This window comes from Lycium ferocissimum, chromosome 7 (genome assembly GCF_029784015.1).
Source record: "Lycium ferocissimum isolate CSIRO_LF1 chromosome 7, AGI_CSIRO_Lferr_CH_V1, whole genome shotgun sequence".
Lineage (NCBI taxonomy): Eukaryota > Viridiplantae > Streptophyta > Magnoliopsida > Solanales > Solanaceae > Lycium > Lycium ferocissimum.
Genome location: NC_081348.1, coordinates 56,477,667 through 56,490,403, shown reverse-complemented (window position 1 = coordinate 56,490,403; position 12,737 = coordinate 56,477,667). Strand labels below are relative to the sequence as shown.

Genomic DNA, 12,737 nt, shown 5'->3' with positions numbered 1-12,737 from the left:
CATCTGGAACCTTAATGGATACAAACCAAATATGCATCTTAGCTATAAAACACGCTACGAACTAACCGTTCGTGTCACGACCCAACCAGTGGGCCATGACGGGTACCCGGAGCTGACTATCGAGCACCACTCATCATGCTAACCATCATATCCAACCTGTACACACGTAATCACCAAAATAATATATATATGTATACATAAGCCCTCACGGCTGTAAAATGATATATATATATATATATAACAATATACACTGGGGTGATCATAAGACATCCACTACCCACACATACGTATCTTAATAAGTGATTAAGCTAGACCAACCTCTAGCTGGAGTAATGGAACATATGACGGGACAGTGGCCCCATCGTGTTCAATAACCCGAATATGCACACAAAAGAATATATCAAAAACTACACCTCCATGTGGATATTTAGCTTGATTAGATTCATGCTCATGTGCAAGCTGATTTGGCTCCTAAGGATCTGGACCGTCCCCCTGTCTACTTGTGGGCATGAACACAGAGTCTAAAAAGAAAAGGACATCAGTACGAACAACGTACTGAGTATGTAAGGCACACATGGTAACATAATAAAGGAATATAGAAAGCATAAGAAGAAGAGGTAACTGTAACTACTTGCCTCTTGAGGCGGAATCATGCATGTTAACTTTTTACCTTTATAACATTTCACACATACATACATAAGCTGTCTGAATCAATAACATCATTACCCTGCCTCCGGGCCTCCAGCGTCAGGGGTAATCATGTCATGCCGCCCACTAGTGATGTCATGTCAGGCCAAATAGGCGCGGTGTTATCATAAGCCGCCCGCCTTAGCGGTGTCATGTCCGGCCAAATAGGCACAGTGTTATCATAAGCATGCATTAGAACTCAATTAAAAGCTACAACTCTATCGGGGTGACGTAAGGTCGAGAACCCCCGATTTCATTATGGAGTAGTCATGATCATCATGTCTCTTGTATAAAGGACTAGCATTATAAGGTGAGTTTAACAACAATAAATAACATCAAGGAATCATATAAGGATCATTAGCTTCATAAGACTATCATATCATAAACTTTGGAGTCTCTAGACTTAAGTTTACCATCATCATTGCCATATTCATAACACATTTCTTATCTTCATCTCATGAGAAGCTCTTAATAATCATAGACTTATAGTTTACGGAATATAAGGGAGTTATGGAAAGATAAAGGAAGTCATATTATAAGGATCATGCCTTAGAAAAAGGAGGAACTAGCCTTACATACCTTCACGTCGCTCTATCTTTATCGACTAATTGCTTCCCTCCAATACTCACAATTCTACATTCAAGCGAATTTGCACTAAGATTAGATAACCGGAAACATACTTGAAGCTAAACTAAGGCGACTACGGGCTAACGAAAATTGGGCAGCATTTCCTTTGTTTCTATAACTTCCAAACACCAATAACACCACTACAATATCGTAATCAATGATTTTCACCGAGCTATACATCATTCAATCCTCACAATTCTATTTCAAAGTCATCCATAACCATAGCTATAATATAACACCATATTCATCCTTATGTAATACTTCTTTAATATCATCTATATCATTTATAGCAAGATTATACTCATAACATGTCAAGAACTATGATTCAATTCAAGTTACTACTCAATAATACCATTATTCCCATATTTGAACTCCATATCCTCCTCTCTTCCATAATCTAAGTCTTTTAACCTCTCAATATTCTTAATATCATGAATTGAACACAATACTCACCTTTGATGATGTTGGAATGGATTTTTAATGGAATTACTTCACTTGGAGAAAACCCCCACTTCAACACCAAAGAGATTCTTGGTTTCCACAACCCTAGAGGGTATCCTTGCACTTGATTCTACTAATTTTTGATGTTTACTCCTTGATTTCCCTTGGATATATGGTAATATGATGAGAGAATTTTTCTAGAACCTTCAAGACTTAGAGAGAGACTGAAATCTGAAAATTTGGAGCTCAACTCATTTATGTATAGCTGAAACTGGAAAGTTCCAGAGAAGCGGTTCGACAACCCGTCAACGTGTCGACGGTCCATCGACTTGCTTCGTCGATGTACACCTGAGAATCTCTGATTGCAGAAGCATGTTGACGGTCGATCGACGTGTCGACGATCCATCGACTTGACCCGTCGAATTGCGCCTGTAGATCTCAGTCTACAGAAACATATTGACGGTGCACAGTGACGGTCCGTCGACATGTCGACGGCCCGTCGGCGGTGACTGATGTCTGCAGAATTTCCCTGATTCAGTTCAGATTTCGCCGATTCGATCCGTTCCATTCAACTTCTAACCCCGTAAATCACCAGGAGTACCTGTCGGTACGTTTGTATTCGGGGTAAGATATTCTCTACCTTAACTATCTCCTACGAGCTTTCTTCTCTTGTCTCAAATGTCTTTGGAATCTTAATTAGAATTATTAAGTATCCCTTCTTACTGGTAGGAACATCATCTACATCTTAACTTAAGTTGGCCTATTCATCGCATAACCACATGAAATTTTTCGAGGTTTAACAGTTCGCTCGAAATTTCCAAAAGAGATTATCTTGACTTGATCAACACCAAACGCCTTAAAACTAGATTTCCAACCAAATGACCAAAATACCCTCAAGTCCCTCAAGAACCAAACCAACTACTCTACAAAGTCATAATCGACATTCCGGGCCTAATGGAATTGACGAAATCTCCAAAGAGACCCATTTACCCCTGATGTTGACTTTGGTTAACCATCCACTTATGAATTCCCAAAATTTCCATTTTCTCACTCAAATCACATTCGAATGCCTTGTGAATCACGCCACTCATCCTCACAAGTCAAATATCTTTCTAGTGAAGCTAGGGAAATAATCAACGGGGTGAAATAGTCAAAATAGTCAAAATCACCTAACAGATTGTTACAGTGTTGCTTCATTTCAAGTCCAAACGTTGTTTTATAATTTAACTTGACTCTAAAGCACCCATTGGGCGGTCACTAAAGTTTGTATATAAAAGGCATCACCGAAGTCTTAAAAGATTATGAAAATTCTACTGTTTATAGAAGTTCTGCCGTCTTCCAACTTAAACACATTTTGTTATTTTTCCTTTTTGTCTTCTTCCGCTTCCTATTGGGTTGAGTTCTTGTGATAGGAAAAAAAAAATCAAAGAGTGCAACTTTGATTTCTACCTTACGTATTGTATCTTGGGAGTTGATTTACTTTTAATCATTTCCACCGTGTGGGGAAATTACTATCCTAAAGATAATTTCGTTGAAACTTCTTGCCTACTCCACTGGATTATTTTCAGAAGATATGCACAACTCAGTTTTAACAACTTTTGGGAAATTGAATAGCACTATTTTTTTTTTTTGGGAGTATATTTCTCTCAAAAAGAATAAATTCATGTAGTTCATGAAAAAGGAGCTAAAAGATTTGCAGAAACGTTCTACAATAAATGGCAGAAGAATCAATCAATTAACCATAAGTCTAAACTAGTTGATTTAGGGTCAGGACATTGAGTTCTTTGTATTTACATAAATTGAAATAGGTGGAGTACAAAAATTTGGGGTAAGTTTTGAAATTTTAAAATAGTCCAATGGTCATAAATTGTGAAAATAAAATACAAGAAATCTGAAAATATCATTTTCTTCTATTCTATTCAAATCGTAAGTGAACAAGAGATTTCAATTACTCAATACTTAGTGATCAAATTCTATTAATTGGTCTGCAAGTTTGGAGCAAATTTGTCCAAACTATATGATTCTGACTTGAGCTTGTATAGTGAAACTCTGGTAATACAATTTGACGGTTACCAAAAAAAAAAAAAAATAAGGCATCCAACCCGTGTTACAGAGCCTCGAGCCTTGAAATGACTCATATAACGTCAATTCTTTTCTTTGCGGGTTGCCCTTCAAATGGACTGGTCTTAATTTTTGGCCCTTAAATTGCTGGTTTTTATTTTGTGGCCGTACTTCTCATTTAATGAAAAATTGTGGCCAACTATGAAATCAGAGATTTTGGGTTCGATCCCCAGCAGAGTCGTGAATTCGCTGTTGTCTTATCAAGAAGAAAAAAATTCGCAAGACATAAATTTAGAGAACCTTTATCTTGTCCGGCAAAAATTATGTAGGAATTAAATTACAGCGTAAGTTCTGTAGTAACTAATTCGCTCGATATAAGTTTAGAGAACTTTTCTGTAGGCATAAAGTTATGCCTCGTAAGGCATATCTCGTGTTATATTATGATGCAAAAATATAAGCTTATGTCCACCGAATTAGGCACTACACAACTTATGCCGGATAATTTAATTCCTACGGAACTTATGAGAGACAAGGCAAAAGTTATTCTTTGTGAAATTAAGTCATAGATAAGGGTAGGCCGATTTTTTTTTTTTCAATGTCAGGAATATTTTCGATCATTTTTTTATTACTTAAAGTGTCGAATGATAAAATTTAAAGACCAACAATTTGAGAGACAAAAATTAAATACCACCCCAAGATAGGGGCACTCGTACGAATTACATGAATTCGAGTACAAGGCTTGAAATCTTGGGCCCCGTTTGTCATCAGTATATAAAAAAAATCTTTTTTTTTTTTTGAAATTTTGGAGTTAGAGTTGGGATTGGAGTTGTGTTTGGTACATTTTTTGAAATTGTAGTTTTTGGTGAAATGTAGTTGTAAAAAAAGTGAAAAAAATTTTGAAAAACAAGTTTTTGAGTTTTTGGGATTCTAAATACTGGTTTTAAGTTGTATTCGGAATTGCAATACTAAATCATTCCGGAAAAAAGTGAAAAAAAATTTCAGAATAAAGTGAATAATTCTTATAGCCAAACGGGGGCTTGAATTGGAGCCAATACTTCTAAATTGATGGTTCCTTGGTTTTCCTTTTTATGCATGTTTCCTAATAAGAAATAGAGTGAATTTAGAATCCAAAATAATTTCATCCTGATATCCGCCGTTCAAAAGTCAGCATCACCTGCCCGATTTTGAAGCGCCAGGTCATCGATCCATGGCACTAACTTGTACACTTTTCCTAACCACACAAATATTTTGATTTGTTTTAAATTAAAGATTCAAAAGTTTTTCTTTATTTTTTAAAATTTCGTGTCCAGTCAAATTATATCACATAAATTGAGAAGGAGTATAACATTTCAGAAGACAATCTCTGCTGCATCGATGTCTACGAAACAAGTGATTTCCATCGATTCATTTTTGAACTTGGTGAAGGGGAGCCTTTGTACGTAATTTAGCTTCTTTTTTTTCTTCTTCTATTGTTTATAAGATATTTATAGGGTACATTAACATGTAATTTGTATTGGTAGACTGTATAAATAGGTTGATCGTATAGCTAAAGTAGGTGTATGTATAAAAAAAAATTAGAGGGAAAAATAGAAGTGAATTTTTACACAAGATTAATTTATGGGTTGTAAGTGTTGGAAGAATGAAAAGCTTTAAGTATGCTTAAATCTAACACTTGCTTTGTCTTGAAAAGAAATACTCCCTCCGGATAAAAAAAGAGTCCACTTGGCCATTTCAGACACCTCTTAAGAAACTACTCACTTCAAGAAAAAAATATGTAAATTGACTAAACTAACTCTAATTAAATAGTCATTGAAATTTGATCACATAACATTTAATAGGTATAAATTTGGAAAAATAAGATTAATTGTTTCTTGATTTAATAAGTGAATACTTTTTTTGACCCAAAAAAAGAAGTTAAATGGACACTTTTTTTTTTATCCGAAGGGAGTACCGGTTATTGGAGAGCAGACTTGTACACGTGTCGTGCCTTTTTATGTTTTGTTTGCCTAATAAGAAATAGAGTGAATTTAGAATCCAAATAATTTCATCCTGATCTCCACCGTTCAAAAATCAGCATCACATTCCCGATTTCGAGCTCCAGGTCATCGATCCATGACACTATCTTAAAACAAGCAGCCCATACCTTCTGTCAGCCGTTGATCCCCTTTAAAATGCTTCCCCAATCAACGCTTCTAACTATTCCAGCTCATTAATCCGTGCCATCTTTAATTATCCAATAAAAACAAACATCAACAACCTATAAATGCCAAAACGTCCATTTGCATCTTCAACATTGCAATCCTTTGCTTCTATACTCAAACAATCTCTAAACTATTCAATGGCTCCCAAGGCAGAGAAGAAACCCGCCGAAAAGAAACCAACTGAGGAGAAGAAACCAAAGGCTGGAAAGAAGCTACCGGCAAAGGATGGGGTAGATAAGAAGAAAAAGAAGGCCAAAAAGAGTGTTGAAACCTACAAGATTTACATATTCAAGGTGCTCAAGCAAGTTCATCCAGATATTGGGGTATCTAGCAAGGCAATGGGGATTATGAACAGTTTCATTAATGATATTTTTGAGAAATTGGCTCAGGAATCTTCAAGATTGGCTAGGATTAATAAGAAGCCTACTATAACATCCAGGGAAATTCAGACTGCGGTTAGATTGGTGCTTCCTGGTGAATTGGCTAAGCATGCTGTATCTGAAGGGACTAAAGCAGTGACTAAGTTTACAAGTTCTTGAAATTTTTAGGGTTATGTTTGCAAATTTGGGAAACTAGGGCTAGTTTGCAAAGTAGGTATTATCCAATGTTTAGAATTGACGATATTTCTGTTTTTCTATATTGTAACTAAGCTGCTGTTGCTAAGTGAATGAACAAATCTACTTTTGGTTTCTTCATGCTTGTTTGTTTAGAAGTGATTAGATATTTACTAATTACTGGTTGTGAATTGAAATCGGTTTTACATCATTTTTTATTAGTGTGGAATTGCTATGTGTTCTCTTTTATTAAATAAATATAATGTTGGTTTAATATGCTTAAGATCTCTGGAATCGGTTTTTCTACCACACACAATTTTGTTGGTCTACATTATATTATAGTATGAATTTGGTGCCGAAGTATTGGGGTTAACCTATATCAATAAAAGTTGGTTTTAAGCTCCTTAATTTTGGATTATAAGGCAGTGATCTTCCTAGATGGTAACTTGATTTCTAAGGTTGATGCTGATTTTCGTTTCTGGTTTCTGATAAAAATATGAAAGCTATACATTGTGAAGTGGAAGTGTTTGTATTTCCTCTAAATCTTGGGGGATATGACAGTAGGCAAAATTTGTATATAGATGAAAGCTTATTTCGGAAGTACTTTTTAAAATTGTTGAGTAACTTTACAAAATTATGCATTGGGGTTTGACTTTTCCTGTGACAGACTTAATCTCTATGTATTTATGCTTTATTCTCTATTTGTACATTACCTGTTTCTTCTCTATTATCTAGTCATATATGCATTGCAAGGCTACTGACTCATTTTGTTGTTGATTCAAAAGTAGTTTATTCTTTTTTGTACTTGGGATATGATCTGGATTCTTACCAAAGTTTCTATCGAAGAATAGTTGTCACATTTAATTTGATCAGATTCAGCCTTGTTCTTTCTACACAAGGAAAAGGGTGAAGGTACTTCATATAGATTCCTTAAAGTACATTGATAATTTGTCAAAAAGTTGACATACCCATGTGAGGTATTTCCGTGCAATTGTGCTGAATACGTACCCATAAACGAGTCTGAGGCTCTGAGAAACAACGGTTCCCAGTAGACGTCTGAGGAGGGTGAACTTGCTTGATGGTTTATGTGGTAAAGATGTCTCAACTAGATCCTCTTATGCCTTTAGTATTAGCAGGCCTTAACGTCTCCTGCCTGCATGATTAGAACCTTAGGCTGCCTTCATTAATTTTTTTTAGAACCTTAGGCTTGTGAGAAGATTATGAAAGGGAGTGCAAATTGGTCCTCCAAATGGGCAGAAATTAATGAATTTGATATTTTGATTTGTATTTTGTAGATGTATCCGCGCCGTGTTACTTTGTTGCACTTACATCACATATGTGATGACAAATGAATTTTCTATAACTCTGTCGATCTGTTTGGATTTGAGTCATGTCAATAAGGAGTAATTTTTTCATTTTGTTGCCCTATACCACTTTGAGGCGGGTAGAAGGTGAAACATTTGCAATTTTTGATTATAGTATGCAGCAATCTTTCTAGATGGTAACACAATTATTATTTATTAAGGTTGATGGTGATTTTCATTTCTTGTTGATTTTGAAATTGAAATGCTTTCGAGAAAGTATGGAAGCTATACATTTTGAATTGGAAGTGATTGTTATTTCCTCTAAATCTTGGGCATATGATAGTAGACGAAATTGATATATAGATGGAGAATCTATTCCAGAACTATTTCATAAACTTGTTAATTAAGGAGTGTTATGTATTGTGCGTTTGACCTATCCTGAGGCATACTTAAATGAATTATGCTGGAAGTACTCTCTATGTAATTATGCGTTAGTAAGTTACTTGATAAAAAAATGTAATTATGAGTTAGTCTCCATTAATTGCTACATTGCATTACAAGGTGAAAGCAATACTTTAGCTCTTGATTCGTATAAAAGTTTTGTTTTCAATGAATAGTTGTCACAGTTATTTTTAGCAGCTTCAGCCTTGTTCTTTCCATCCAAGCCCCAAGGAACAGGCAAAAGCAAAATTAAGTAGTCAGGTTAAGCCTTTGATTCTCTGAAGTCACTTTTATGATATGGCAGGATAAGTCAAGTCTCAGACTGGCTTTTGAAAGTTCATCTATATCTTTAGCACCTTTTTATTTGTACATGTCTATTTGATTATTGTTCTGTTAATTGATATCTTTATGTCACGGAAATGTGGTGGTTGAAGTTTCCTTGACTGGCAATTCTACCTTTTTGGAGTCAAAATGGAAGGATTAGAGGAAATGATTATTGAGTTATTGCTCAAAATTGTACGTTGCAGACAATCTCAAAAAAGCCAGTGACACCAAACTTGCGACAAAGGGCAAGGAAAATTCGGAGCTTGAAAATCTTTTCCAATTCGGCATCAATTATGAGGCAGGCACCAGTAAGGGCAAAGGCAGGAAGTCCCTTATTTGATGTATAGATAAAACTAAAAGTATTGTCATGGAATGTGAGAGGCCTAAATGACTCCAGAAAACGAAACTTACTGAACACACTGCTTAAAGAATGGAAAGTTGATTTTCGTTGTCTTCAAGAGACCAAATTGCAGCATTTTCCACTTCAGTTTCAAGACATTTAGGATCCAGTTGAATGGCAGATTTTAGGCACTTGATGCAGAAGCAACTAAGGGAAGAATTGTAGCATTTGGGATAAGGAAGTCTGGAAGGGTACCGAAATTCTTAATATTCCATTTCAGTTCAGTTCAAGAATATATCTTGACAAACTTTGAATGGGTACTTTTCTGGGGTATATGCTCCTACCAACAGAGTGGATAGAGTCACCTATCCGGCTGCACATACTGTCAAAGGATATGTCTGATAATTAACAAGATACTTCACTTCTTCAACAACTGCAACAAGAGAAAAAATAATTGATTCTAGCCTTTTGATTTACTGGGTTCTAAATAAATAATTTGTATATATTCGATGAATTTCTTAAGATAAATAGTCCAGGGTTTGTACAAAATTTAATAATTATGCTGAATCCGGTACTTATAAGCTAGCTCTGCCTCTGAATGCGGAGACGACAAATGGAAACACAAACACATTAGATTAAGATTGTCACTGCGAAACTATAGTTCAGGTGCATGGGGTATTACCGTCTAGCCGTTGGTACTCCACATCTTTACAGCGAATTCAATTTCACCGGGTCCATGTCGGAGACAGCGGGGCAATCGTTTTCGTACACGATTGTTCTAAAAGGCACGAGGTCCTACAACTAGGAGAATCAATAGAAATAACAAAACAGGAGCTCCTGCTAGCTTTGGAAAGCGTCGGGGAATATGTGCAAAGCAAAAAATTGCTACCACCATGTACTCCTTCTGTCATCCACAAACAGTGCCTTTACCATCGGGACCAGGCAGGGCACACGGTCAACGAGTGTGCATCACTTGAGAAGAAACTAGTCAAATGGCGCAATCAAGGAAGAATTAGCCAATTGTGGGGGCCTCACTCTTTCTTAACTCATGACCAGGGAAGGGACTATCCCGAAAGAATGTCAATGGTCAGATTATGGAGAAATGATTTCTCCAAATTTGAGGATTCATATGCTAGGATTCACTTCCCTATGATGCAAATTATATTCATCCTAATAGAAAAACACGTTGTCAAAATATTACATCTATTAATGGAATAACGCGATCAAAGGTGGTTTTTGATAAGGTTTTGATAAAATTGAAAATATAAATTCTAATACTAGAAAACGAGTAAATTGATCGAGGTTGTATGGTCGAATCTACTTCTCAAGAGATCTAATATACGAATTACAAATAATATAAGTTTATGCGAATAATTTGAACATCCCTCAAACAATTAGGATCATTAAGAACACCCAAATATGGAATTATTCACTAATTTTCATTAGATGAGGGTTAACACCCCAAATTCATGTTAATTATTCTATCCCTAGAGTTTCAAACAAAATAAAGGTGTTAGCTAATCCTTGAGAAATGAAGAACAAGAATAATTAAAATGAACTTACTTGAATAGATTTTAAAAATATGAAAAAATAAACAAAAAATATCAATCTCAATTGTCATAAAGGAATTTCCATAAACAATGTTCAAATAAAAGAAAGAATATTTTGATCAATTCTCCAAACTTGAGTATAATGCCAAAGATATGTAAAAATTGTGACTTATGAAATATTTATATGTGTAGGAAAAAATCCAAACAAAATAACTGAATCCAAAACGAAATAGAAAGAAGTGCTGATCCGAAAATCTACTGTGCGTCGCAGGACTTTTCCAGGAAACCCTCTTTTCTATTGGTCAATGTCAATTCTCCTTTTTCTTCTTTACAAATGTAATGTGTCCCTATGTGGTCCTCTGTTTTATTACACATTTCCTACTTTTCACTCATTCTCTGGAAGCCATTGATCCCTTTTCAAAATCAACGCTTCTACTCCTTCCAGATCATCAATCCACGTCGTTCACTAGTATCCAATAAAAACAAACATCAACAACCTATAAATGCCAAAACGTCCATTTGCATCTTCAACATTGCAATCCTTTACTTCTATACTCAAACAATCTCTAAACTATTCAATGGCTCCCAAGGCAGAGAAGAAACCCGCCGAAAAGAAACCAACTGAGGAGAAGAAACCAAAGGCTGGAAAGAAGCTTCCGGCAAAGGATGGGTTAGATAAGAAGAAAAAGAAGGCCAAAAAGAGTGTTGAAACCTACAAGATTTACATATTCAAGGTGCTCAAGCAAGTTCATCCAGATATTGGGGTATCTAGTAAGGCTATGGGAATTATGAACAGTTTCATTAACGATATTTTTGAGAAATTGGCTCAGGAATCTTCAAGATTGGCTAGGATTAATAAGAAGCCTACGATAACATCCAGGGAAATTCAGACTGCGGTTAGATTAGTGCTTCCTGGTGAATTGGCTAAACATGCTGTATCTGAAGGGACTAAGGCAGTAACTAAGTTTACTAGTTCTTGAAATTTTTAGGGTTATTTTGGAAAATTTGGGAAACAAGGTTATGGTTATGTTTGCAAATTTGGGAAACTAGGGCTAGGTATTATCCAATGTTTAGAATTGACGATATTTCTGTTTTTCTATATTGTAACTAAGCTGTTGTTGCTAAGTGAATGAACAAATCTACTTTTGGTTTCTTCATGCTTGTTTGTTTAGAAGTGATTAGATATTTACTAATTACTGGTTGTGAATTGAAATCGGTTTTACATCATTTGCCATTAGTGTGGAATTGCTATGTGTTCTCTTTTATTATATAAATATAATGTTGGTTTAATATGCTTAAGATCTCTGGAATCGGTTTTTCTACCACACACAATTTTGTTGGTCTACATTGTATTATAGTATGAATTTGGTGCCGAAGTATTGGGGTTAACCTATATCAATAAAAGTTGGTTTGAAGCTGCTTAATTTTGGATTATAGAGGCCTAATGCAGTGATCGTCCTAGATGGTAAATTGATTTCTAAGGTTGATGCTGATTTTCGTTTCTAGTTTCTGATAAAAATATGAAAGCTATACATTTTGAAGTGGAAGTGTTTGTATTTCCTCTAAATCTTGGGGAATATGATAGTAGGCACAATTTGTATATAGATGAAAGCTTATTTCGGAAGTACTTTTTAAAATTGTTGAGTAACTTTACAAAATAATGCATTGGGGTTTGACTTTTCCTGTGGCAGACTTAATCTCTATGTATTTATGCTTTATTCTCTAAATTACCTGTTTCTTCTCTATTATCTAGTCATATATGCATTTTGACTCATTTTGTGTTGATTCAAAAGTAGTTTATTCTTTTTTGTACTTGGGAAACGATCTGGATTCTTACCAAAGTTTCTATCGAAGAATAGTTGTCACATTTAATTTGATCAGATTCAGCCTTGTTCTTTCTACACAAGGAAAGGGCAAAAACCAATATACAACAACAAGAATCTTTGTGGGGGGTAGAAAGGTGTTTGATCCGGCTCAAAAGAAAAAGAAATTGAAGCTTGTTTGCAAGAACAATAATGTCAGGGTAAGCCCTTCATATTCTGAATTCACATTTAAGTAATGTCACCCTGTCTTACTATCAGATTTTGACACATGAAAACATAGCTATCTAACGATATGGCTCAAACATAGTGAGTCGTTCAGCTCTTTGTGTTTCTTATTCATTTTGATTTTTTTTCCTGGATTTATCTTCCTTTAGCCACAGAGAA

General features: G+C 35.2%; 1 protein-coding gene across 1 annotated transcript; it reads left to right on the top strand.

The window, feature by feature from the left end:
* Positions 1–6,064: 6,064 nt before the first annotated feature.
* LOC132065728 (histone H2B.1-like) lies at positions 6,065–11,687 on the top strand. Its single transcript, XM_059459247.1, has 3 exons — positions 6,065–6,548; positions 8,020–8,022; positions 11,125–11,687. Exons 1-3 carry the CDS (start codon positions 6,080–6,082, stop codon positions 11,508–11,510), a joined length of 858 nt encoding a protein of 285 aa, XP_059315230.1. The 5' UTR covers positions 6,065–6,079; the 3' UTR covers positions 11,511–11,687.
* The last annotated feature ends 1,050 nt before the right edge of the window (positions 11,688–12,737 follow it).

Coding starts and splice junctions, on each gene's coding strand:
- LOC132065728 (XM_059459247.1), top strand. CDS start 6,080: ATGCCAAAACGTCCATTTGCATCTTCAACATTGCAATCCTTTGCTTCT.